The sequence below is a fragment of the Trichomycterus rosablanca genome, chromosome 1 (assembly GCF_030014385.1).
Source record: "Trichomycterus rosablanca isolate fTriRos1 chromosome 1, fTriRos1.hap1, whole genome shotgun sequence".
Classification (NCBI taxonomy): Eukaryota; Metazoa; Chordata; class Actinopteri; order Siluriformes; family Trichomycteridae; genus Trichomycterus; species Trichomycterus rosablanca.
This window is the reverse complement of record NC_085988.1, coordinates 48,321,067-48,348,649: the sequence shown is the minus strand read 5'-3', so window position 1 is coordinate 48,348,649 and position 27,583 is coordinate 48,321,067. Positions and strand designations below refer to the sequence as shown.

Below are 27,583 nucleotides of genomic sequence, written 5' to 3'. Positions count from 1 at the left end.
TTAAATCATTATGATTTATTTAATAGAGTTAAAGAACAGAGTTCTGTCAGCAAAACAAACATTTATTTTTAGTCACTTATATGCAGTAATAAACTGGACAAATTAAACAATTTGGTGTTTATTAAAAGCATATAACTCAAGAATTAAAGTAAATACAGCATGTTAATCCATAAAACATTCAACTTTGCTAAGGCACAATCACACTGCCAGCTGTTATTAATTCTTAAACAATACACACCAACAATATGTACGTCTCATTTTCTTCTGATTATTCAAAATAAAAACAAAAAAAAAATCAATAATTAATGGATAATTTGGTTATTGTTGAGTACTACAGCTTGATGTAACTACATGCATGCATTTAGGGAATGTCCAGCTAAAGCCAAACTTACATGGTCTCTAAACCATAATTATGCGAAGCTTATTCAAACGTTTTAACATCTGCTATTGCACAGATGGTTCTTGGTAATGTCATAGTTGTGCTTTATTTTATCTACTTGTTGATGACCACAGTGTTCTGTGAGATTCCTTGTAAGCTCTTTGTAGACCATGGCTTTTGCTTCTGTTGTTAATTAAATGGGAAAATCCTTAATTTAAACAGCTGAACTTTATATGGGGTTCATCAAAGTTAGTTTAATTGAAACTTGAGTTTAAATGTTCATTCTGAACACAGCCACATCCCCGTTTATAATTTCAGTTTGCTTTTTAATTAAATTGTACATAATATAGGTCACATTAAAGTGGGAAATAAACCTGAGGTTACTGATTTTTCACATGAAAAAAACCTGGCATTTTTACAAGGGTGTGTAGACTTTTTTATATTCACTGTTCTAATGACTTAAATACTGCAGTTTGTGTTTGTAATGATCTTTTTGTTCTGTATTACATTTTGTATAAAGACTTGAAGCCATTTAGCATGACAAGTGAGGTCGCAATCGCACCAGTCATGAGAGAGAGACCCCATCCGGCTTAGTCCCGCCCATATCTGAACAACAGGCCAATCGTTGTTCATGTGGCCGCTCGGCCTTAGCCGGCAGGCAGAGCTGAGATGTATTCGAGATCCCAGCTCTGGTTCCAGTGTGTGTTTTTACCACTGCGCCACCTGAGTGGCCGCAATTATGAAATTTTAATTATAGCAAAAAGCTTTTACAACTACAATTACAAAACCTCAGAAAGTCTGTTTACTTAAGAGGAATTTACCAAATTGTTTAAGTTTAAGGGTGATTATGCAGATATAAGCTGTATTAGTGTTTGGTGTTCCAAACCTGCAAAATACTGGGCTGAGTGTTTAGCACCCAGTCATTAAGGTAAAACTATTAAAAGTGCTGTGTAAATTACTGTATGCAAAAAAATAGAAGGTTTAAGTTTTATGTTTCACAGATTATTTAATTGTCTAAGAATTTTGTTAGCATTTCTTCAAAACAATTAACAGAACAGGACTACTAACTTCAGATCATGTTCAATTAATAGCTTTTCCTAGATGGATTGAAACTATAAAGCATTCATGAGCAAAGCAGTCCTCCAACAGCATGAGTGTTAAATTCAGTGAAAGAGAATCAACACGCCCTTGTTCATTACATCTTAGAGGCAGCCAGGGCAGATGCACCACCTTGTGTATACACATGCACAGAGTTCTAAACAAGAGACAAAAAAGAAAGATATAAATATTTATATATAACTATAATAAATTGATTTGTAGTTTTGGCATAAAGCCTTACCTTTTTGCCCTCTGCATTGTACCTGTCAAGCAGTGCTTGAACGCGGGAGCCATAATCCTGATGCACCTCCATAAGACGCTGCACCTGTAGGGTGAGAGAAATTCAGACTCGAATCATCCTGAATAAATTAGAGATAAACAATGATGCTTAGAAATGACGTTACCATGCGTTTTTGAATGAAGAGCTGTGCTCCCTTCAGATGGCCGGCCATATTCTGGCACAGGCGCTCACGTTCAGCCTCGTTCAACACTTCAGTGAAGAAAGTGCGAACCTACAGGAAAACAAACAATAAATGGTTAAAAAGTGGCATTCACCTATCACAAATCTACAAAATCAACTGGCCTAAGAATAAGAATTGTAATCCATGGTACATGGTACAATAATCTGTAGATTAAGTCACCTCACACATGTAGAATAAATAAGTTTATAGGTAGCTCCCCTGCATGCCTAAGACAATATATTTATTTATTTTTTAGGATTTATAATGGCATGTTTTACACACTTACATTCATGAAAGGACAGGTAATTCATCAGTTCACAAGTTTAATGTCGAACACAGTCATGAACAATCTCCAATTCACCTCACCTGCATGTCTTTGGACTGTGGGAGGAAACCGGAGCTCCCGGAGGAAACCCACACAGACACAGGGAGATAGGGCTGGGCGATTTTCACGATTAATTCGGTTAATTTGAGTGACCGTTTTCTCCCGATGTTAGAAATGTGACAATCGCGATTGTTTACATACTTTATATTTGAATTAAAATACTAACGTCACGAGGCAGAAACTGACCAGACGCTCGCGGAATATAAATCAAATAAGGTTTAATATCAAAAAGGCAAAAACAGTGTACAAAGCCAGAGGATAAAGTAAAACAGTAAACGGAAGACAACAAGGATTATACACGCTAACGGTTAGATTCAGAAATAAGGACCGCAAACACGATCGGCAAAACGAGACATAAACAGAAGAGTTTAATTAAGATTCACTGAATCGAACACAGCTGAAATGAATCAAAACTCCGGAGCCGATGAGCACGATCAGGATTGGCTGACCGGGGACATGTGATAGTCACGTGACACTCCGTGGGAGCATGGGAATTGTAGTCCATATTGTTAGAAGCAGATCTTAAGACCTCCATCCACCCCCCAGTCATAAGAGGACAAAATCAAAGCTGAGCAGACTGCTTACTCAATGTCCCCCAGTGTAGATACTGATACAGACTCACTTATATGGTGAAAACAGTAAACAGACTCGTGTTCCCTTTAAGAAACCTGTAAAGAACTTATGTGGTTTTGCACTTTTCTTAATGTAAGGAGGTTATGCTGCACATAATTTAAAGTGAGTTGTTTGTGAGTTATAGGATATAGCTAATTAAGATTTCTATTTTGTTTTAATTATTGTTATTGTTATAAAGTTTGACTCTGAATGACACCCAAATTGGTATAGCCAGATTACTTAGTTAAAATATCTCAAACATCAGTGACTGCTCACAGGCAGCCATGGTGAGTGCCCACAGACAGTGGTCCGAGAAAGGGCAAACCACAAACATGGTGTTGAAAGACTCATTGATGCCAGAAGACATGAATGATATGAAGTCTGGTAAAGACCAACAGAAGTGCTATCGTGGCTCAGATTGCAGCTAACTGTAATACTGCTGATGAGTTAGCATGGGCAATTTGACTTGCCTGTGACACACACAAACAGGTTTGATGTGCTGGTGGACAGGTGAATGTATCACACAGTGCATCAACCCTGCAATGAGCACACAGAAGTAAATGTGGATGGCTGGGTATGTGTACACTGTTTACCCGTGGAAGTTTATATGGGGTTAATTAGAATTACTTTGACTGACGGCTGGTACTGATTACTGTTTAACGTGAGTTTGAATGTGACTGGTTCATTCTGGTCACATCAACTGTAAGACACACTTATACAACCACATTTAATTTTTTCCCCTCTAAATGATTTGTACAGATATGTCAAATAAAAAGGTGAAAATATATTTAAAAACTGCAATTTTAACCAGGGTGTATAGTGTTTATCTAACTGTATATGGACTCCTACCTGAGTCACATTATCATCGTCTGAGCTGTTGTAGCGCCCAACATCAGAAGACACTTTAAACTTGGACTCCATAAAACGTGGCAGAGTTTCTGGGGCACTGAAGCTGTTAGGGAAGTAGTTGGGAGCTCCTCCTTCAGGAGTTTAAAGAATTTAGTCTTCAACATGACAGACCTTACTTTCAGCCAGATAGTGAGTCATTCACAAACATATTTGATTTTAAACTATTTGCTGTGCTCTTGTCTGGAGGATTCGAAAGTAGCTCATACTAATATGAAAACGGTACTGTAGGGTGAAAAAGAATGTAAAATATTCACAGAATGACTAGAATCATTTATAAGCATGTGAGCTGTTCTGACAAAGACATCGAAATGAATAGTTACTCATAAAGAGTAAATTAAGGCATATACAGGCACTGGAAGTGTGAGGCCCTGGGTTACTAAGATCCCACAATAAAAATTGCATGTGTACAATTGTGCACAGTTAAAATAAGGTAAAACTAAATTATTATGGAATGGTGGTGGGAATGGTCATATAGCCAAGCCACACGAAGGTGACACCAGGAAGGGTGTTCGGTGTAAACCTGTGCCATTTAAGTTATGAGGACCAGATTGATCCGTTGTGGCAAGCCCTGAACACGGAAACAGCAGGGGAAAAACTTTGTGTAATGCTCACAACAAAAATATATCACTTACGATAAAATAAAATATATTGGCCAGGTGGCGCAGCGGGATATTCCGCTAGCACACCAGTGCTGAGATTCTGAACTCCTCGGTTCAAAACATGGCCTTGCCACCGGTCGGCTGGGTGCAACCTAGAGAGCATAATTGGCAGTGCCTGCAGGAAGGGATGACCGGAATATGTGGGCGGGGTCCTCAAACGCTGTGTAAGGACCCTTATTGGCGGATAGAGGTGTCTAAGGGATCCGTTAAGGGCTGCGCGTGGGTCAGAGGAGGCAGAAATATTCCCTCCTCAACTGCAAAAAAAATAAAATATCGGGGATCCCCAGCAGCGGAAGACAAATTGACTACAATAAATTGGGAGAAAATGGGAGAGGGGGAAAAAAAAAACGCATAAAAAAATAAAATAAATAAATAAATAAATTATATATGTATATATATATATATAATATTTATAATAAAATAAGCCAGCATGACATGGCTCTAGACCTGTGGGAAATTTTTTGCAAGAAAAACAAACCAGAAAAGCCAATGAGTTTTATAATTGTAGGTGTGTAAATCAAATGAACAAAACAGGCATATTATTTTGCTCAGACTGTAAATCTGATAAACTGAATAATCTGATAATCTGAGTGTGCATGTTGATGTGTAGAAATAAAACTTCTTACCTTGATTGTCAGACACACACATGGGCCCATCTCTTTGATAGTTGGCCACACGGGCACGGTAAGGGCAATTAACAGGCAGCTGGAGGTAATTGGCTCCAAGTCGATGACGGTGGGTGTCAGGGTAAGAAAAGAGACGACCCTGTGCAGAATGTCAGATAAGACACTACACATTAGTGCTGCAAAAAGGACAGCTAGTTAGTGACAAAACTGGAAGATACAAACAAAGGAATTTTGGGTTCTTTTGGACATTTCATGCATAGAAGACCAAAGTTTTATTTAACTATATACAGTGTATCACAAAAGTGAGTACACCCCTCACATTTCTGTAAATATTTTATTATATCTTTTCATGGGACAACACTATAGACATGAAACTTGGATATAACTTGGAGTAGTCAGTGTACAACTTGTATAGCAGTGTAGATTTACTGTCTTCTGAAAATAACTCAACACACAGCCATTAATGTCTAAATGGCTGGCAACATAAGTAAGTACACCCCACAGTGAACATGTCCAAATTGTGCCCAAAGTGTCAATATTTTGTGTGACCACCATTATTATCCAGCACTGCCTTAACCCTCCTGGGCATGGAATTCACCAGAGCTGCACAGGTTGCTACTGGAATCCTCTTCCACTCCTCCATGATGACATCACGGAGCTGGTGGATGTTAGACACCTTGAACTCCTCCACCTTCCACTTGAGGATGCGCCACAGGTGCTCAATTTGGGTTTAGTCCATCACCTTTACCTTCAGCTTCCTCAGCAAGGCAGTTGTCATCTTGGAGGTTGTGTTTGGGGTCGTTATCCTGTTGGAAAACTGCCATGAGGCCCAGTTTTCGAAGGGAGGGGATCATGCTCTGTTTCAGAATGTCACAGTACATGTTGGAATTCATGTTTCCCTCAATGAACTGCAGCTCCCCAGTGCCAGCAACACTCATGCAGCCCAAGACCATGATGCTACCACCACCATGCTTGACTGTAGGCAAGATACAGTTGTCTTGGTACTTCTCACCAGGGCGCCGCCACACATGCTGGACACCATCTGAGCCAAACAAGTTTATCTTGTTCTCGTCAGACCACAGGGCATTTCAGTAATCCATGTTCTTGGACTGCTTGTCTTCAGCAAACTGTTTGCGGGCTTTCTTGTGCGTCAGCTTCCTTCTGGGATGACGACCATGCAGACCGAGTTGATGCAGTGTGCGGCGTATGGTCTGAGCACTGACCGGCTGACCTCCCACGTCTTCAACCTCTGCAGCAATGCTGGCAGCACTCATGTGTCTATTTTTTAAAGCCAACCTCTGGATATGACACCGAACACGTGGACTCAACTTCTTTGGTCGACCCTGGCGAAGCCGGTTCCGAGTGGAACCTGTCCTGGAAAACCGCTGTATGACCTTGGCCACCATGCTGTAGCTCAGTTTCAGGGTGTTAGCAATCTTCTTATAGCCCAGGCCATCTTTGTGGAGAGCAACAATTCTATTTCTCACATCCTCAGAGAGTTCTTTGCCATGAGGTGCCATGTTGAATATCCAGTGGCCAGTATGAGAGAATTGTACCCAAAACACCAAATTTAACAGCCCTGCTCCCCATTTACACCTGGTACCTTGACACATGACACCAGGGAGGGACAACGACACATTTGGGCACAATTTGGACATGTTCACTGTGGGGTGTACTCACTTATGTTGCCAGCTATTTAGACATTAATGGCTGTGTGTTGAGTTATTTTCAGAAGACAGTAAATCTACACTGCTATACAAGCTGTACACTGACTACTCTAAGTTATATCCAAGTTTCATGTCTATAGTGTTGTCCCATGAAAAGATATAATAAAATATTTGCAGAAATGTGAGGGGTGTACTTACTTTTGTGATACACTGTATATACTACAGTGATATCATGAAAGTAGGTCATTTAAGTAGAAGCATGCAATGGTGATCTCAAACAATTTATTGAAACAAAAGCCAACAACAGTGGTGGGTATACCCCAACAAAAAATGTCAATGTGTCAATAACTTGTCATGTGCCCTTGAGCATCAATTACAGCTTGACAACGACGTCTCATGCTGTTCACGACTTATTGTCTGCTGAGGCATGGCATCCCACTCTTCCTGAAGGGCGGCCCTCAGGTCATTGAGGTTCTGGGGTACAGCGTTACGAGCCTCTACATGGCGACTCAGCTGATCCCATAGGTTTTCTATGGGATTCAGGTCTGGAGAAAGTGCAGGCCACTCCATTTGAGGTACCCCAGTCTCCAGAGGCACAATGACTGGATTAATGATGTTATTCAAGTAGTATGGGCTGTGTTATTCAAGTGTAGGGCAGTTCTGTATTGACTAGACACCTGGCCACACTGTAACACCAACACCACAAAAGGCTCATCTGGTGACAACAGTGGCCGATGCGTAGCGCTCTCCTTGACGTCTCCAACATCGTTATTTTTTTATTTTTTACAATAGTACAAAACATTTCCTCTTAAAGGCATTAAAATCATTAAACAACAACACCTTATGGAGAATTTAGGCTGAAAATCGTTTAAGATAACATTTAATATAAGTTGTAAAATCAGAAGTCTAGCAATGTGCACCTCAAACACTTAAATTTTTTAAGCTGCAACTCATTTATAGTAAGGACCAAAAACCCCAAAAGCACATACATGTTTATCCCCTATTGTTTCGTTCTTCACCAGTCAAAATTATTTTGACTGTGCCACTCATGGACATCAATGTTCTTTGTTGGGTATTGCCCACTTAACATGGGAAATGCTACTACTGTAATGTAGGGATTCTTTGCAAGCAATACTTTGTCCCCTCCCCCATACCCTCCCACACACACACTGCAACTTAGTCAAGTGGTGTCACATCAATAATTTCAACAATATCTTGTGTATCGGTGTAAAGCTTCTGAAATATACAAATATCAGCTCAGACAGTAATAATAATAATGCATAATTTTTCCTCGTGTCTAAAAAAGACAATACAGGTCTTATTTTGGCAATGTTTAAAAATGTTTCTTGAAGTGTCAAAAATAAAAAGTCAAAAATAATACTCAAATTTCTGAGATGAAGCTTAACATTACTAGCTAATAAAACCAGAGCAACCTGCAGGCTGGGGCTAACCTGCTGATATGTTCATAAGAATTTCTGTCTTAGCTTTTTATATGTTAAATGAGAACAAGAGATAATCAGTTAGACTGGCTAATCTACTGGTGTCTGTATGTTTTGCATACAAATATCTGAGTGTCATCTGCATAAAAATGAACTAAAATGTTCTAATGGAAGCATATACATTACAAATACAATTGGCCCAAGAACAAATTCTCATGGTAACATTTTCAGTCTCTGTAGGTGGCTGTTACCACAAATGTTTCCTATTCTGTACAGCAACTGTTTGGTCAAAGTTGAGGTTCACTGACATGCACTCAGTTCCAAACTGCTGATGCTGTTTTTCCTTTGCTTATTTTGCCCTGAAGTCAATGTGCTCTTTAATAGCTGATAAATCAATATAATGATAATAATGACAGAACAATGATTTAGCAACTTCAAATCAGGTGATTCTTTTTCCCCCACCTCTGAGCCGTCAGGTTAGTCTGAATCGATTTTGATAAATACCTATGAACCTGTGGTTTTATGCAATGTGAGCTCTCTGAAAAAACACTACACCACAAAGCAGAGGAAGTAACACTAACCAGTAAATTCTACAGAAAAAGACATAATTGTGGATAAAGTGTTTATCTTTTTTCATTAAATAGTTACATTCTCCCATGAATACAATTTAGAGTGTTTAGCAGATGTCCTTATTCAAAATGAATTTGTGAATTTGTGTTCTGGACAGTTGTCTTTTTGTATTAAGTAAGGAAATGTTTACTAAAAGGAAACACTTCTGTAATAGCCAGTAAAAAGAAAAGGTATTTACCTTTGTCAGCAAAAACAAATGCTCTAATACACACAGCAGAGACCATTAAGTGGAACTGACGTGAAGTGGATTTGTGCTGTTGTCTGAAAAACCTGGCTTTAAAATCAGAATGGTCCTTTTTCTCTCTGGCCCAGTGAACATATAGTTCAAATGCCAGTGTCTAACATGCTATGGAGGTATGGAGGGAATGTTAATGGGTGGATGGGGCATGTCTAATTATCTGAGGGGCAAAAAGATTCAGGGTATAAGAAAGTAGCATTAATATTGCTAATTTAGTACAGCAGAAAGAAGCACAAAGGTGGTCCAGACCAGTAATACTGATAGTATTTAATATGTACCCATTCATGTAAGTGTGAAAACAAGCAACATTTTAGACCAAATAGAAAAAGCAATGGTAAAGAGTGAATTAAACTCAGAAAAATCAGTAAGCCTTAGTAAGGTGGTCGGCAACTCAATATAATAAAAACTGTAATATTTCAACCAAGTTTAATGGCCAAGTACTCAAAAGATTTGCCTTCAAGGTGGTAGACACCAGTTAGACTGGAATTTCAATCTTTGTATTTTTATAGCATTTGATTAAGGAAGCTGCGAACTTCGTGCTCTTGTTGAAACTGTGCAATGACATACATGTTCAAATAAAAACTTAAACATGCTAAAATAAAACTGGAGCAAGACCTCCACCCTAGGACCCTTGAAGTCCTTGAAGCCTGGATGAGAGTGTGTGTTCAAGTCCAAATAGCTATTTGGCTGTTGCCACATTTCACAGAGAAAGTCTTTATCCCTAATGTCTGCATTGAGCAATGCAGCTTTCTTTGTGAGTGAACAACAGTGCAAAACACAATTTATCAACAGTCTGATTTAGCTGGGAAAGGGGGGGGCTTCAGAGTGGCACAATGTCTAAGCAGGAATAATACCACCCAGTAGAAACTTAGGATGTACATCCTTTCATCCATACTTAACATTCATTTATTCATTGTCTGTTTTACCACCGCTTTATCCTATTTAGAGTCCCATTACGGGTAAAATTCACCGTCTGAAAGGCTAAAAACACCCTGAAGAGGTCGCCAATCCATCACAGCGCACACACAAACACACCTAGGGGGCCTTTTTTTTTAGCCCCAGTTAACCTGACTTGATATCTATGGACTGTGGGAGGAAACCAGAGCACTCAGAGGATATTCCACATAGAAAGGACCCAAACCGCTCCACCTAGGAATCGAACCCAGGACCTTCTTGCTGTGAGGCGACAGTGCTACTCACTGCACCCACATTTATCATGCTCAGCAAAATTAGAAACCGTGTTAGTTTGCCAACCACAATCCAGCTGAAGCCAGTACTTAGCAGTTTGGCAGTTGAAAATACTTAAGTAACAATAAACCTTAAAAGCCTATAGCTCATAGAGAAAGAGGAGACTTACTCACAAGATGTGTACAAGTGAAAAACACAGGGAAAGAGCAATCCAAGGGAAGTTCAGGTAATCCAATTTGCTTTTGCCAGTTGACATTATACAGTTCAGTAGTTTAGTCAGCAGGAGTTGCTAAGTAGTTGCAGTATAAGTAGCCAACAAACAGCAGCTGAAAAGGGACTTGCCAGAGGTTTCAGAATTGGTGGAAAGACCTTTAGCAATCTCAAGTATGCTGATGACATTATATTACTGGGCACATTACCAGAAAAGCAACAGAAGCAGGTGTGTTGTATCCAGAATGTGGCGAAGGAATACAACTTGCTGATAAATGCAGAAAAACAAAAATGATTCTACCCTCCACCATAATCTCCAGTATTTGTTCAGAGTATTAAATACAGCAGAATGTGCTGGCAAGTAAAGTCAAAAACGGCAATGAACATAGCAGTGATAGTAAAATTACCACGGATATGAAAAAAACCAAGTCAATAAATACCACTACCAAAGTACGTCTGGCCAGCAGCCACATATGGATGTGAAACCTGGGCACTGATAAAAATGAATGAAAGACGCATTCAGGCTTTTGAGAACAAATGCATCTGCTTACAATGAAGGAAGATGATTCCAGAACAGAAAAGGAGCTACTAAACCATATTAAGTCCTAAAATATGCATTGGACTTGTGGAAGGATGGATTGCAAAAGTAAGATGGATTGACAATCAGGATGTGGATTGCATTATCATGGGCTAGTCTGCTATAAGCAACATGAAACAGAGAGCATTGAAGAAAGCTAACAATCTGTGCAGCCAACCGTCGCAATTCATAGATGGCGTAGTGACGTGAATAACAGTATTGATCTAGCAGAATGGGTGTGTGTGATGTAATAGAAAGGAGAGATTAAAGGATGAACAGAAAGAGTAATACTCCTTGTTCATCTTTTACCTGGGTCTGTGTAACCACTTTTTTTAAAACTGTTGGAAGTAAAACTAGCCATAAAAAACAGAAAAAGTTGTTCTTTTTTGTAGTCTCAAAAGTACTTTAGTTGGTGATGATTCATAACAACTAAAGAATCATAAAGTTAAGCTAAGACTCTGTCTAAAGATTTTTTGTAGAAGTTCAATATTATTACTTCTCCTAGCCTTCCCATTAGGGCTTGCCAAAGCGGATAAATTGTCGCTAGTTACGAATGTAACTGTGGTTATGTGAGTAGTGGATGACCGCCAGGGCGGTACTTACGTAGTGGATAATGCCGCGCGTGCGCGCTCAGATCGAGATATTTGTGTACCAAATTAGTCACACGTGACCCCTGCAGTGATGTCACCCATGGTATATGCACCTGTGACCACTGCAAAACTTCCTCAGGAACCTGGAACGTCTCGCATACTCTGAGTGACCAGGAACCCTGGCGGTCATCCACTACTCACATAACCACAGTTACATTCGTAACTAGCGTTATGTTTCGTATCTCCTGACTGCCAGGGCGGTACTTACGTAGTGGATGACTTATGCCCACGCCGTCACGAGGAGTACTTCTACAACATCTACTCGTGGGAAGGAACAGGACAGCCGGTGCCAGGCTAGATGAGGCTGCAACATTCACATTGTAAAAACGTGAAAAAGTACATGGCGAAGACCAAGTGGCGGCCTCACAAACCTCCGCAATGGGGAACCCTCTTAAAGCGGCCCAAGATGTAGAAACTCTTCTGACAGAGTGACCAAATGACCATGCGGGTAAGGGACGGTTGGATGCCGTGTAGGCCATCCCAATGACCTCCGCCAGCCAGCGAGAAACTCACTGCTTAGAAAGGCGATGACCACGCTTAGCGTCCGAGAAACCAATGAAGAGCTGATCTATCTTCCGTATGGACGCAGTAGCAGATACATAGCATCTCAATGCTCTGACAGGGCACAAGAGCTGATGCCTGGGGTCGGACTGATCGCTATACGACACCAGACTAATAGACTGGTTGATAAATTCTGACCTGAGAATTTTCGGAAGAAAAGCTGGGTTTGGTCTCAGGGTAACGGATGCCCCATCCAGGCCCCACCTGAGACACTCAGGACTAACCGAAAGCGCATGCAACTCGCAAACACGCTTCGCCGAAACAATAGCCAGCAAAAACGCTGATTTTAAGGACAACCACTTGAGACCAACCTGGTCCAGAGGCTCAAACTGAGCACTGCAAACATATTCCAGCACCAAGGGAAGGTCCCAGGGTGGTGGACGAATCACACGGGGGGGAGTGTAAGCCTCCTTGCACCTTTTAAGAAGGCCACAACAAGCTTGTGTGAACCCAGAGATGAACCGTTATTCAGGGTCAATCGGCTCGATAGCGCAGCCTCGCAGACTTTCAGAGTGGACACAGATCTACCAGAGTCCAGCAACGCTTGCAAAAAGAAGAGTACTGTTTCCACCAAACAGGAGAGAGGATCAACCAACTGTTCCGTGCACCCGTTCACAAAAGACTGCCATCTACCATCATACAAAGCTCGAGTAGATGCAGCCCTAGCATTTAGGATAGTGTTTTGCACCCCAGGAAGACACGAGGAGAGTTCATTGTTGGCCCTAAGGGCCACAACCAAAGCTGGAGAAATTCTGGTCGTGGATGCCACACTTGACCTTTCAGCTGTGAGAGGAGGTCCTTTCTTAGGGGGAGCTTCCATGGAGCACCCCGAAGTAAAGACAGTATCCAAGGAAACCACGGCTGTCTTGGCCATCGTGGGGCCACCAGAAGAACCTTGTGGCCCTCCTCCTGAACCCTGCCCAGCAGTGCGGGCAGGAGAGGAAGTGGAGGGGACGCAAACAGCAATTCTCTCGGCCAGTCGTGGGCTAACGCATCCTGGCCGAGTGGGCTGTCCCACTGGTGTTCCGAGAACCATAGTGGACAATGAGTTGTGTCCGATGAAGCGAACAGATCCACCCGTGCCTGGCCGAACTTCTCCCATATTAGATGAACTACCTCCGGGTGAAGTCTCCAATGACTGGGGCTCAGAGACTGCCTTGAGAGAGCGTCCGCTGTCCCATTGGCCGTCCCTGCCAGGTGAACAGCCTGCAGAGAGAGGAACTTCGGATGCGCCCATGTCCACAGCTTCTTTGCCAGATTTAAGAGCATCCGGGACCTGGTGCCACCATAATGGTTTATGTGATAAACCGTGCTTAGGTTGTCTGTGCGTACCAACACATGCCTGCCCTGCAAACTTGGAAGAAAGAATTCCAAGGCAAGTTTCACTGCACATAGTTCTTGAAAATTGATGTGTTCCTGAGCTTGGCCTGCTGACTAAGTGCCCTGAACCCACCTGTGCTTCCACACGGCCCCCCAGCCAGAAGCTGACGCATCTGTCGTCACCACTTCCCTGCGTGTGGGTATTTGCCCCATGATCACCCCTGACAAGATGAACTTTTGAGAGCGCCATGGTTCGAGAGCTGTCAGACACTCTTCTGAAATGCGGACCAACACACGTCTGTGACGTACAGGATCCAGTTTGAGAGAAGTGAGCCATATCTGAAAAGGCCTCATGTGGAGTTTCCCCAACGTAACAACCTGTGCAGCTGCCATAAGGAGGCCCTGGAGACGCAGTAGCTATACAAACGGAACTCTAATGCTGAGTTTCAGGCGGCACACATGAGACAAAATTGCTCGTGCGCGGGTTCTGGGAAGCGAGGCTGTCATTGACAGGGAATCTAGCACCATGCCAATAAACTGGATTTTCTGGACTGGGAGGAGGATGCTCTTCTCCCATCTTACTGTCAGGCCAAGCGCCTGGATGTGACTCAGCAGCCACTGTGTGTCCACGAGTGCCGGCGCTCTGGAGGGGGCACACACAAGCCAATCGTCTAGATAAGGGAGGATTTTTAATCCTTGCTCCATGAGGGGTGCCAGAGCTGCTTGCATGCACTTGGAAAATGTTCTTGGTGCCAGAGATAACCCGAAGGGTAGAACTTTGAACTGGAACACCCTGCCTTGAAATGCAAACCGCAGGAACCGCCTGTGTTCTGGTGCTATTGGAACGTGGAAATACGCATCGCATAAGTCTACTAGGGTGAACCATTCGCATTTTTGTACACTGCGAAGAACAGTCGCTGTGTGTAGCATTCGAAAGGGAAGAATCTTCAGGTAAGAATTCAACCGACGGAGGTCCAGAATTGGTCAGAAGCCTCCGTCCTTCTTTGGAACGACAAAATATGTCGAATAGAAGCCCACTGGTTGAACATGAGGGTCTACAACCTCTATTGCTCCTCTCCTCAGGAGGGAACAAACTTCCTGAGAGAGAGTGGAGGCATGAACTTTGTTTGCCACTGAAGTTGCCCTTGGCGAGGAACTGAGGGGTGGCCGGTGATGGAACTGCAGTCTGTAACCTGATGACATGACTCTGAGAACCCACTGATCTGTAACCATACTTCAACATGTCATGCGCTAGGCCTTCAGCGGTTCCTCCACCGGCTGAAGCCCGTCAACGGCGGTTATGGGCGGCACTCCCCTTAGAATAGGGGTGGCGCGGCGTTGACCTGGTCCCACAAACAGATGGCTTTGTCTGGCGTGGCACATTCTGCACCTTAGGTCTTGACTGTGGCACTGAGCCCCGCAAGTATGTACCTTGTAGAGAAGACTGCAAGGCCAGAAGTAGAAGAGAGAGAGAGTTGACTATTTTCGCCATCCTAGTGGCAGTGTCATGTGCCTTAGATAATAACCCATCAGTGCGTCTACACTCAGCACTGGGACAACGTGGGTCTGGGCGTAAAGCTTCATCAGCAGACACCACTTTAGACGCCACACAAGCGTCCACCGCTGGCATCTGGCTCAGTCCCATGGAAGCAGCATCTGCCATGGATGCTAGTGCCAGCTCTGCGGCACTTGCTCGCAAACGCTGGTTACTAGTGTGGAACCCAGCTGTGAATTCAGCAGTAAAATCTTCTCCGGCAGGAACAGAGAAGCTATCGGGTGGTACAGCCCGCGTAAAGAACTTACTAGTTTTTGGGGCTGTTGGAGTTGGGGCATCAAGTCCCAGTTTGGCTAAGGCCAACTTTAAGGCACTGTGCACCTGAGCAGCGTGCGCAGGTGTGGTCGTCGGAGCACTGGCTTCGGAGTTCCGCGAGTGCGAAGCAGAGAGAGACCCCGACCGTGCTGAAGCAGTCGGCGGGGAACTCCCCGGCTGCAGAAATTCCTGAAAGAATTCACCATTTGATGCTACTGTAGAAAGTGCGTCATCCGCTTTTTCTGAGGCACCATCAGGATCCTTAGGTAACTTTAACCCAGGCTCTGGAATACTACGAGCATCTAGTTTGTCACTAAGCTCCATAAATAACGACTTCAACTGTGACAACTCATCGGAGAACGAGCCCATGCGTTCCGACAGCGCCATGGACCGTCTCTTTTTCTTCTGCATAGGCCCTTTGCAGTATTGCTCGTGCCGCACTGAGGCGCTGGTAACGCAGCCTCGCACCCAATCTCTAGCCCCGCTAGCCGTTCTCGGCGGCGGTCTAATGGAATAATCGCACAATCCATGCACGGGTTCACCAAGGCTTCACGAAGGTGATCCAACCCAAGACATGAAGGGCATTGGTCATGCCCGTCGTAAGACTCCAAGGCAGCAAAGCACTGGTTATAACCGTTTTAAAACATGACGGCTCTGCATTGTTGATATCGCTGCTTCACTCCTAGTATCGAATAGTGCCAAAAGGAGTAAAAAACTGCACCGAGTACAACTCGAGGTGAAAGCGGTGTGCCACCACGGTACACACGCTGAATGATGCTGCCGCTATATTATTACGAGCCGTCAGCTTCACCTAACACCGAGTGTGAAACTCTAGGTAAAAGAGCTGTGCTGGTAGGGCTAGCGATTAAAAATAATCCACTCGCTGTAACGAAAGAGTAACAACTTCACATCGAGTACAGAGCTCTAGATGAAAAGCGATTTAGAGAAAGCACACGTTAAAGCAAATGAGTAAACTCTAGGTGAAGAGAGATGCGCTGTTAGCGCTCGGAGTTATAACTTTGAGCAGCATGCTCCACTCAAAACCGAGTGAAAACTCTAGGTTAGAGCGAGCTAACTCCGCAGTCACTTACCTGAGTTCCACGCAGACTGTTATCCAGTAACAAACACGGCTTCTCTAGCTCATTCTCACACCGAGTGCACTCCAGGTGAATGGACTGCTAGATCCCGCTGTGGTAATCCCAGCCCGTAGAGGACGAATAATTCGTAGCTCTGACAATGTGTCACCGGGCTGTTCCTTCGATCAAGAGGCGAGACGAGAAAAGAGGAAGTTTTGCAGTGGTCACAGGTGCATATACCATGGGTGACATCACTGCAGGGGTCACGTGTGACTAATTTGGTACACAAATATCTCGATCTGAGCGCGCACGCGCGGGATTATCCACTACGTAAGTACCGCCCTGGCGGTCAGGAGATACGAAACATAACTCAGTTTTGTGCAGTCCTGAACATCCTTCTCGGTCACATAGGGCTGTCGCGCTAACCGCAATTTTGAAATATCGCGGTATAGACCAGCCAACCGCAGGGCATGCCAAGCAACCGCAACACTGCGGTGTTCACGCTTTTTCTTTCTTTCTACTCTTTTTTTTTTTATTATTGTTGCAGGGTCCATCTTGTTTTATACGCTTACATTTGGGCGTAATAAATGTTAAATCAATTCATAATGAAAATGAGCTAAGAGCGACATTTTCCCGCAACCTGTTCGCATGCGTTGCTGCTGAGTGTCAGGCTTTGTATTTTAAAATGTAAACAATCGCAACAGAAATTGTAGGCAAGTTTATTAATGATTAAATTGAGTTCACACTCAATAAATACTTGTAATTTAGACTATATTCAAACAGCCTTGGCGTACTAAAACACTTAATGACAGTTAATATGGAATTGCAGCCTGCAAATATTCTCTTGCTGGCTTGCTGGAATAATTTAAATGTATTTTTTTGTTGAATAAAAATGTATTGAAACGAATAATAACTTGAAATGTAGTATATATTGTTATGTTAATTATACCTACTAAATAGATAGTTTGTCGCATTGTAAAGTCGCATGCAGGTACAGTACACGTGTATTAGTGTAACGAGCCCCATCAGAGAGAGTTTTAGTACCGAGGGGTTCTTCTAGCGCGCATGATAACGCAGGTTTAAACTCTTACAGACTTTATTAACTTTTTTTTTTAAACACTTTTTTTTCGTTTCACAGTGTATATCTAGCCTAGGCTAGAAGCTTAATTTAAACCTTTTTTAATAGAGAAAAGATGCGCATCCCTGCTCTGTTCTGTATTTAACAATAAACACGCATTTCATTGGTCTTAAAGCTGTCTCATCTTTGTCAATATAAAGCAATAATATACCGAATCATAGCCTAACAATAAAGCTTGTTTATATAGCTCTAAAATCCAGATAAATTAAGTAATTTTCAAAAATGGCGATATTACCGCATACCGCGATATTGAGACAGGCTGAATATCGCAAGGGGAAATTCTTTCACCGCGACAGCCCTACGGTCACACCAATAACCTGCATGTGCTCCCTCTCCGCATACATAAATCTCCTCTTTGACCTTTTTCTCCTCCACCTGTCTGATAACTCAGTCCTCAGCACCCTTTTTCTGACAGATCATCTCAATCTCACCTCCCTAACTTTATCTCAAAAACATCCTTAACATTATCACTCCCAATGAGAATCTCAGCATCTTTATCTCTGCTACCCCCAGCTCCAATTTTGAAGATTCTGATTTGTATTTATTGGTAACTTTCTAATTAAAAGGCATCAAACTCAAACAGTTTCATATGGTCAGTCTGAACAAAACACGAAATGAATTCTGTTTTTTTTTTTATGCCATTATCTCCTAATACATAAAAAGCACTGTTCTTTTCTTAGATATAACACATACAAACACAAAGCAGTCTTACCCCTACTATCCATATGCTCTTGTTTAACGTGCACATCTCATTAAATTTTCAAATATTTTTTGAAAAATATTCTATTAGTCTATTATTGTCAATTAGGCCTTATGTATAGTATTAAATCAAACTTCAAGTGACATTTTGTCTCCCCCTTTAAATCAAAGGATGTAATTGCAATGGTTTCTGAACCAAACATACTAATTTTTAAAATCAGCCTCTCTCAACAGAGGTGCATTCAAATACATATTGTGGCCAAATAAAATGAATTAAATCCCTAAAATGAAGTAGAAAAACAGCCACCTCATACTTACATACCTCATGTCCCTTTTTACTCTGTGTTTTTTTCCATATTGCAGTGTCAGTGATTGAAAAATTCTACCTGACAACAACCAAGACTATTACAATTTTACCAGGCACTACATGTTTACACTGGGAAACCTCTGCACGGCCATTCTGATTTTTTTATACATGAAAAGTAGAGCGAGAGAAAGAGTATGTCTGCAAAGGTTTTACCTGCAGCATCTTGTCAGGGCTTGGCTCAACGCCTGGTGGCATGTTGCTGGGGTCAAAAGCCAGTTGCTCCACTTCAGCAAAATAGTTGACAGGGTTTCGGTTCAACACCATGCGACCCACTGGGATCAGGGGGTAGTCCTTATGAGACCACACCTGAGATAAGAGCAGAGTCGACAATGCATGATTAATTCCTGATCAAGATGATTTCTAGTGTAATAGATATCTGTAGAATTTTCAGTAAGCAACATTTAATAATGCAACGGTAGTAGTAAATCCAAAGCAGGGCCGGGGCAATGTGTATACATACCTGTCTGGAAAGCATATACAAAGCTCATTTCCAAAAAAGTTGGGAGATTTAATAGAAAGCATTAAAAAGAATCAGTGATTTGTTAATTTTCTTTCTTTATTTAACTGACTAGAAAGTAGAAAGAAAAGATTTCCAATGTCTTCACTAATCACCTTTAATATAATTTGTAAATATAAACAAATTGAAAATGTTATGCCACTCCAAAAAAGTTGAAACGAAGGCAAATTAAGATGAAAAAGTTTATAGAATATTGAAATTATAATGTTTTGAAATATTCACAATAAGCAGATGAATTAGTGAGGTGAGAAAATCATGATTGAGCCTTTGATGAATCCTCCTTTTATACCCAGTCTTTGCAAGTAAGAGTTTTGACTCATTACTTTATGAGTTCAGTTCAAAATAAACCTTTCCTAAAGGAGGAATGGAAATAATGTTGGTATTTTACCATCTACCATACATAATATTGTAAAGGATTTGTTAATTTTGGAGAAATCTCAGTATGTGTAGAGCAAGGCCTGAAATTACTGTTTAATGTGCCTGACCTTGGAGCCAGTATTACAGTAGAAATGGTCAAGCTAAAACGATAAATATAGCCACATGGGCTCAAAAGTACTTCAGAAACAATTACTCAACTACTCTAGCCCACTACTGCCGGGCTGGAATCCCTAACATTGCTATCGGCGGGTCAGGCATCTGCATTCAATCGTTTCTGAATGCAGAAAGGGGTGTGGCCAAGGCCCTGCCATGGACTGGCATCCTGGCGTAAAGCACCAGACAAAATCTGATTATATTATTGTGGTGTAACTGTTATATATCATATGTGTATACCAAAACAGTAATAAGTAAGCACTAGCACAGCTGGTCAGAGAAAAATGAGTTTAGGCTAAGGAGTTAGATGTTTTATTGATGAACTAGAATTAGATGAATTATTGTTTTTTCATCACCTTGGTCAGGTCGAATGGATTCCATGGGTACTTCTCTGCCTGCTCAAACGTCATGACTTGGATGTAGAACGTCCAGGAAGGGAAGTTTCCATTGGCAATGGAATTGTACAGGTCACTGATGGCATAGTCAGGGTCAGTGGATGCCAAACGATCGGCTACATCCACAGTCAGATTCTTAATACCCTGATCAGTCTGGCAGAGAGAGTGCTTTGTTACACATAAATAAAAACAGGCAGACTATCGCTTAATCTAGTACACACAAACCTTGTAGTGGAACTTGCAGTAGACAGGGTTGCCCTCAGAGTTGATTAGTTTGAAGGTGTGGGATCCGTAGCCATTCATATGGCGATATCCATCGGGTGTTCCACGATCACTGAAGAGGAAAGATACCTGCAGGAAAAAAGCAGGAAGAGCAAATGATCAAATGACAGACTATTTGTCTAAATAAGAGTACACACTTCAGTTTTATCCTGAAATAACATTTAATACCAAGTGTACTTTATCAAGTCTCCAAAACTACATCACCTCCATGCCAATAGATTATTTGGATGGAATGCTTGCAAGGAAAAAGTATTTTCTGTCATCTAACCACCTCAAATATCTGGAATCCGTGTTAGGGTATATCGCATCATAGACTCCATGAAATACCAGGACATTATAAATCAAAATTTGTCTGCGTTGTCAAGACCTGGAAGTTGGTAAAGTAGCCATTCTCACAAGTACCCCTCTAGTATATTGAGTATATAATATCTAGTATATATTATATATAAGTGTGTTAGGCATGCTTGACATGAGATGCATCATCTTTAGAACAGTGCTTCAGCCCCTGGGCCTCATCATTATATACCAAGCAAGTAAATATTACCTATGAAAAAAGATCCTACATACCTGATGCAGAGACTCTGGTCGCAGGCTCCAGAAGTCCCACACCATGTCAGGATCCTTCAGGTGAGTCTGAGGATTTCTCTTCTGAGAGTGGATGAATGATGGAAACTAGACATGTACAACACACAGGGATCATACAAAAAGATTAAAGCAGATTGTCAGAGTCTCTAAAACAGTACTGGCCTAGTGCAGACAATGTGACATTAAAGAACTAGAATAAAAAATAAAAATGAGAACTGTATTAACAACAAAATAGTGCATAAAGAAACAGGGAGATATACAAGTAAAAATTATTTAATATATTGAGATTATAGTGAGACGCTGGTCTTTGAAAAATAAGTAAATGAATAAATAAAAAAAAATGATAGACGGACTTGTTTAAATTACACTTTTGTCTGTGTTTTTTAGGCAACAGTGGAGCAATGGTAAAAGGTCAACTAAGCCGGCAAATCCTGCTTTCTCCATTTACATTTTAGGCATTTTAGCAGACTTACATTAGTTACAGTATACAGTCTGAGCACTTGTGGGTTAAGGGCCTTGCTGAAGGGCCCAACAGCAGCAACCTGGCAGTGGTGGGGCTTGAACCAGCAACCTTTTGATTACTAACCCAGTACCTTAACCACTAGGCTACAGCTTGCCCTCAAGATCATTTTTTACACATGAAAGAGATGGCATCGGGGGGGCACTGTAGGAACGATCCACCTTACAATTTACACAAGGTTAAGACTTGCTGGTAATGTCCTGGCACCATATACCACAAAACTCTGTTAGATAAGTGGTTGAACTCCACTTACTGTCGGACTAGACCTGTTATGACGGCATATTAGGTAGATTATTTTAATGCTATGGGTGATCTGTTTGTTTAAAAAAAGTTCGAATTTAGACAAGAAATGAAATAATCACAGCATTAATTGCAGAACGTATATTCAAAAACTACAAACTTAATGAGGGGAAAAACATGAGTATTGTGTATTTGTACCTTTTTACTTAAATATAAATTACAAAATTCAACAAAAACTTTGAGTCTAGTCCCTCATGTTATTTCCATACAGAATACATATGACACTGCTGCCACCTACAGTATGAGCTGACAAGGCTGGGTTCCAAACGTCACACTATTTACTCAGTCAAAATAGAAAAGCCATTGTATATAATAAGCAGTTTAAGATAGACATATTTGTTTTTTCACTTTAACACCAAATAACAATGCCAATAATTTAGAATGTATTGCAAATCACTGAAGCCTGGGATCGAAGAAAATAGCATCACCAAACTACTCACAGTGCACAAGTGCTCATAAAAGACAAGCAAAAAGCTAAATTAACAATATTTGGGAGGCTTCCCCTCCTTCCAAAATTTGTTGCTTACTCAAACATTGAGCTAAAATTCTTGTATGGATATATTGGGATGTCTCTCACCAGCATTGCATCCCTGATAAAGAAGATGGGCGTGTTATTGCCCGTCAGGTCCCAGTTGCCCTCTTCAGTGTAGAACTTCACTGCAAAACCTCTGGGATCCCGCACTGTATCAGCGGAACCTGACTCGCCAGCTAGAAACACACACACGCGCACACAGACAGACAGCAACATAATTAGCTGCCAGTATCTGTGGGGTAATGTGATTTTGTCAAGGGAAATGGTGGGAGAAAGCCTCTATCAAAACAGAATAATTTACCATAGTGTGTTCCTTAAGACTCTACACAAGCTCTGGCTCCATTTTAAAGTGGCAAGAGATCAGTTTAGCACTATCATTCTACCAGTCAGTATATACAGTCAAAAGTCCTGCAGGTCACTGTTACTTATCAAACTTATGCAACAGTAATTAAAGTTTACTGCATAATTACTAGTCTATTAAGGTGAAATTTGTGAAGAGAGGATATTTGTCTTACCCACAGTAGAAAACCGCACAGCAATGGGTGTTGTCTTGCCAACATGCTCAAACACCTTGGCCTTACAGAACTGCCTGATATCATGGGTCACCTCAAAATAGCCAAATGCACCTGTAGAGCGTGTAGAAGAGTGTCCACCTGAAGTTCCAAAACTTTTCTACAAGTGAAATGTCCTTCCTAATAACTGGATGTGCGTTTTTAGATTTAGACAGACCTGCTCCTTTGGCATGCACCACCCTCTCAGGAATGCGCTCACGGTCGAAATGAGCCATCTCATCAGTGAAGACGACATCCTGCACCAGCAGAGGCCCTCGTGGCCCCGCCGTCTCAACGTTTAGTTTGTCACCTACTGGAACGCCAGCTCCCGTAGTCAAAGCATCAGGTCGCTAAAATAGAAAAAAAAAAAAGCTTCAGTGGAAAAGGTAAACCAGCTTTAACAAACCCAGTCTTTTGTAAAAATGTGTACAATCCCTGTCAAATTCCATGTACACTTTGTTAATGAGAAGAATGGCTAGACTGAACCTTGTGGCACATAAGGTTTTTAAAGCTGTGAGCCTAGAACAGGAATCTAAGGTTACAGTAGAAACAGGCTTATAGAATCTGTACAGTTGAATAGTGAAAATGTAGTTTGGTGTGATTTATCTCTACTTCACCTGCAACAAGCACATGGTCTGTTGCATAAACAGGGGACTACAGATTGCTTATGTACAACTGGAAATTCACTTCATGAAATCCATGCCACAAAAATTAAACTATTATATGTGCATAAGAGGGTCTAACCCAGTAGTACTGTAGTGTTTCTAGCAACAGGCCAAACCACATCCAATTCTTCAATAGTGTTACACAGGCTTGGTTAATGTGGTCCTAACCACACAAACCACAACTTACCACAAACATAAATATATTGGACAAGCAACTGCCACTTTAATATTAGACTTTTTATTTTTTCAACAAAGAAAAAAAAAAAAAAAATCTACTACTTAAAATACAGTATGTATCCCCATTATTTAGATCTTTGCTGGCCACACTGACACAGTTACTTAAATTTTCAAGATCTGTCACATTAGGTGGAAATCTGCTCTTGTCAAAGCAGCCATTCAAACCAATTTCATTAAAGTCACTAGTTTGATACTACCCTTAGAAGGATGTCCAGATCTGGGCAGTGTGACTAGTTTTATAGGTATTTACATTTTCAGCATTTTTGGCATTCAGCAGACGCTTTTATCCAAAGCAACTTAGTTACGACTGAATTGGGATTTTGAGCAATTGAGGGTTAAGGGCCTTGCTCAGGGGCCACAGTGGCAACTTGGCGGTTGTGGGGCTTGAACCGGCAATCTTCTGATTGCTAGTCCAGTACCTTAACCATTGAGCTATCACTGCCCTCAAAGATTTAACTGAGCTTTGATGCATGTTCAGCCTTCAAAAGGTTTTTTTTACAATCTTAATTCATTACAAAGTTGTGACAGTATGGAAAAGCAAATAGAAAGCAGTGTTCCTTACATTTACCCTGACTATTCTTTTATTGCAGACAGATTTTTTTCATGTTTTGTCTGGTCAACTTAATTTTATTTGTTAATATATACCCATTTCTGCATTCCAGACCAGCAACACTTCAAAACAGGAGCAATTTCAGGCTAGTAATAAAATAAAAAACTAAACAATTATGTGATTTCAAACAGGTGATGTCAACAAGTGATTGATTTAGTATAAAAGCAGTATCTGCAAAAGGTATGTCGTCAACAAATGTGAGAAAATTATTGACGAAGAAATTTTGGCAAAGAAAGATTAGAAAGAACTTGCATATTTTCCTCACTCTACAGTGCAACCTTCAAGATGATATCGTTTCCAGAGACGTTCCATAAATTTTTAACAAGATAATTTATTGTTACAGTTTAGTGTTGTGTTTCTGATACTGTATCTTTTGTTTATTTTATTTATTTATTTATTTATTAGGATTTTAACGTAATGTTTTACACAGTTTGGTTACATTCGTGACAGGAACTTCAGTTAGTCATTGCACAAGGTTCATCAGTTCACAAGTTTTAATCTCAAACACAGTCATGGACAATTTTGTATCTCCAATTCACCTCACTTGCACATCTTTGGACTGTGGGAGGAAACCTGAGCTCTCGGAGGAAACCCATGCAGGCACGGGAAGGACCACGCTTCACACAGAAAGGACCGGATCGCCCCACCTTGGAATCGAACCCAGGACCTTCTTGCTGTGAGGCAATAGTGCTACCCACTTAGCCACCGTGCCGACTTGCATCTTTTGTAAAGCGTCTGAGTATTCTGGAAAGCGCTCTATGAAATGAATGTACTATTTTTATTATTAAGACAATGCCAAACCGGGCGCCCAGGTGGTGCAGCGGGATATTCCAGCACCGAGTTTCTGAACTCCTCAGTGTTGCCGCCGGTCGGCTGGGCGCCATCTGGCGGGCATAATTGGCAGTGTCTGCAGCAGATACTAATTGGCCACCGTATCTCCAGGGTGGGGCCGAACTATGTGTGGGTGGGTGGGTCTTCATACGCTGTGTAAGGACCCTGACTGGCGGAAGAGACGCCTGTGCAGAAAGCAGGGGTGAGAAGAGGAGGGCTGTACACGTGTCGGAAGAGGCGTGTACAGCGACATGCTCTCCTCGGATGCAATCTGGTATCTCTGGTAGCAGCGGTGCAGCAGTGCGCTAAATCGGGAGGAAAATGGGGAGAAAATGCATTAAAAAAAAGACAATGCCAAACCACATGATGCACATATTACAAAGGCATGGCTGAGGAAAAAAAGGGAATGGGTACTGGACTGGCCTGCCTGCAATAGAGGAAATAACGAATTTTAAAACGAAATATACAGTAACAAACCCATACAATTGCACAATTTAGGTAGTGTTTGCAGGAAGAATGGGACAAAATTTATTTTAAATGTGTTGCAGGGCTGAAATGCAGGAATGGATGTTTATAAATAAATAAAACAAATAAAAGTTGAGCAGACAAAACATGAAATATCTTGGGTTCATACTCTTCTTCTTCCTCGGCCTTTGTCCCGTTCGGTTGCAGGGTCGGCTCTCGGCTGATCATGATCCGCATTGATTTGGCACAATTTTTACGCCGGATGCCCTTCCCGACACAACCCTCCCTATTTTATCCGGGCTTGGGACCGACACTACAATGCATTGGTTTGTGCATCTAGCGCCTAGCTTTCTATAAGACAATTCAGTGTTTTCAATTAGCCTGGTGGCATGTTTTCGGACTGTGGGAGGAAACCGGAGCACCCGGAGGAAACCCACGCGGACACGGGGAGAACATGCAAACTCCGCACAGAAAGGACCCGGACCGTCCCACCTGGGGATCGAACCCAGGACCTTCTTGCTGTGAGGCGACAGTGCTACCCACCAAGCCACCCTGCCGCCCATCTTGGGTTCATACTGCCTGCAATGAAATAAAGTCAAAATAAATGTAAGACGCCCTGCGTTTTTTATTTGCATTTTTCAAACCATCCCAACTGTTTCTGATTTGGGGTTTTAGATTTGTGCTTCTCTATGATTTAAACCAGTCTATTACAATAGGTGTAAATACTTGTTTAAATGGTAGTAAATGTGCCTTTCTTTTGATAGAACTTAATGCATAGCTTTTATAGATCAAATGAGAAAATGACCAATTAAAATTTCATGTAATGTTATAAATTAGTGGACCGAATCCTATTCCTGTTATTTTATTATTAGCATATTTGGGCTTTATATGGGCTATTTATATAAGCTATGTATATGGGCTTATTTAAAAATATTTAAAAACATAAAACCTATTTGTGCACCTTTGTGTACTATATTTACAAGATTAATTACGGCAATTATATAATCTCCATAAAAATGGTCTCTGATTTTGGAACTTTGACCATCAATCGGTCATCGCCCTTGGTTGCATAACTTGGGCATTCAACTAACTCAGACGGACAAATAACACGGACCTCGATAATCCCAGCTTCTGATTGGTTATCTTAAAACACACCAGGCGAGCCAATCACGTGTGCAGAATGGAACAGGTGATGCTCGGTTTGCGTCCCAAATCACACATACTACATAGCACTTCCAAACAGTAACTGCACAATTAGGGCAACTACGTTCTTTTTGGTGCGCTAGAGTGAGTGGAAATTAGGACACAACCCGAGAACTGGATTTTGTACTTTGGACCTGTCGTCCCTGCAAACAATGTGCTTCGTAATGCTACTTAGCTTTTATATAATCTGAACGACGCCAGTTTTGCTATGTTTAAAGTTCGTGCAAATAGAAAGCGTTTACATTGACACTTAACTAAAGTAGCTTTAGCACATGCTAGCCTTGCTAACGTGAAAGTCAGCTCGCTACTTGCACCCCCAAACTAAGTACTTACAACTAAACGGCTTTTAAAATGTCTAAACAAAAAAAGAATAATAATGCATAAAAATATGCACGTTTAATGACAATAAGAGCCGCTATTTTTTCCTAACCTCTGCCCCAATTATGTTTGGCAGCTAGCAGGTGCGCACAACAGCTACACCGAGTGGCCAAAACATTGACATTTCCAAGAAGAATAATTCCCAGTGCAAACCTGAGCTCCTCTGCCTTCCTTCCATAATTTCATCTGATCCACAGCTTTTTCTCTACTGTCAGCCATTCTTCTTGCAGCTTCACACAGCACAGGTTAACCAGTACAGAGAAGACGCGTTAACACTGACAG

General features: G+C 41.5%; 1 protein-coding gene across 1 annotated transcript; it reads right to left on the bottom strand.

Annotated features, from left to right (window-relative positions):
* On the bottom strand, positions 1 to 27,583 carry cat (catalase). The gene is made up of 13 exons (XM_062993691.1): positions 27,455 to 27,583; positions 23,091 to 23,262; positions 22,877 to 22,987; positions 22,407 to 22,537; positions 20,992 to 21,096; positions 20,368 to 20,493; positions 20,104 to 20,295; positions 18,853 to 19,005; positions 5,130 to 5,268; positions 3,785 to 3,915; positions 1,882 to 1,989; positions 1,719 to 1,802; positions 1 to 1,634 (listed from the first exon to the last, which is right to left on the bottom strand). The coding sequence occupies exons 1-13, from the start codon at positions 27,518 to 27,520 to the stop codon at positions 1,575 to 1,577; spliced, it is 1,578 nt and encodes a 525-aa protein (XP_062849761.1). The 5' UTR covers positions 27,521 to 27,583; the 3' UTR covers positions 1 to 1,574.

Excerpts from the sequence above, each read along its gene's own strand:
- cat (XM_062993691.1), bottom strand. The coding sequence starts at position 27,520 with ATGGCTGACAGTAGAGAAAAAGCTGTGGATCAGATGAAATTATGGAAG. Across the intron at positions 20,494-20,991 it reads GACCAGAGTCTCTGCATCAG|GTATCTTTCCTCTTCAGTGA; the intron begins GTATGTAGGATC and ends TTTTTCCTGCAG. Across the intron at positions 1,803-1,881 it reads TCTTCATTCAAAAACGCATG|GTGCAGCGTCTTATGGAGGT; the intron begins GTAACGTCATTT and ends CTCACCCTACAG.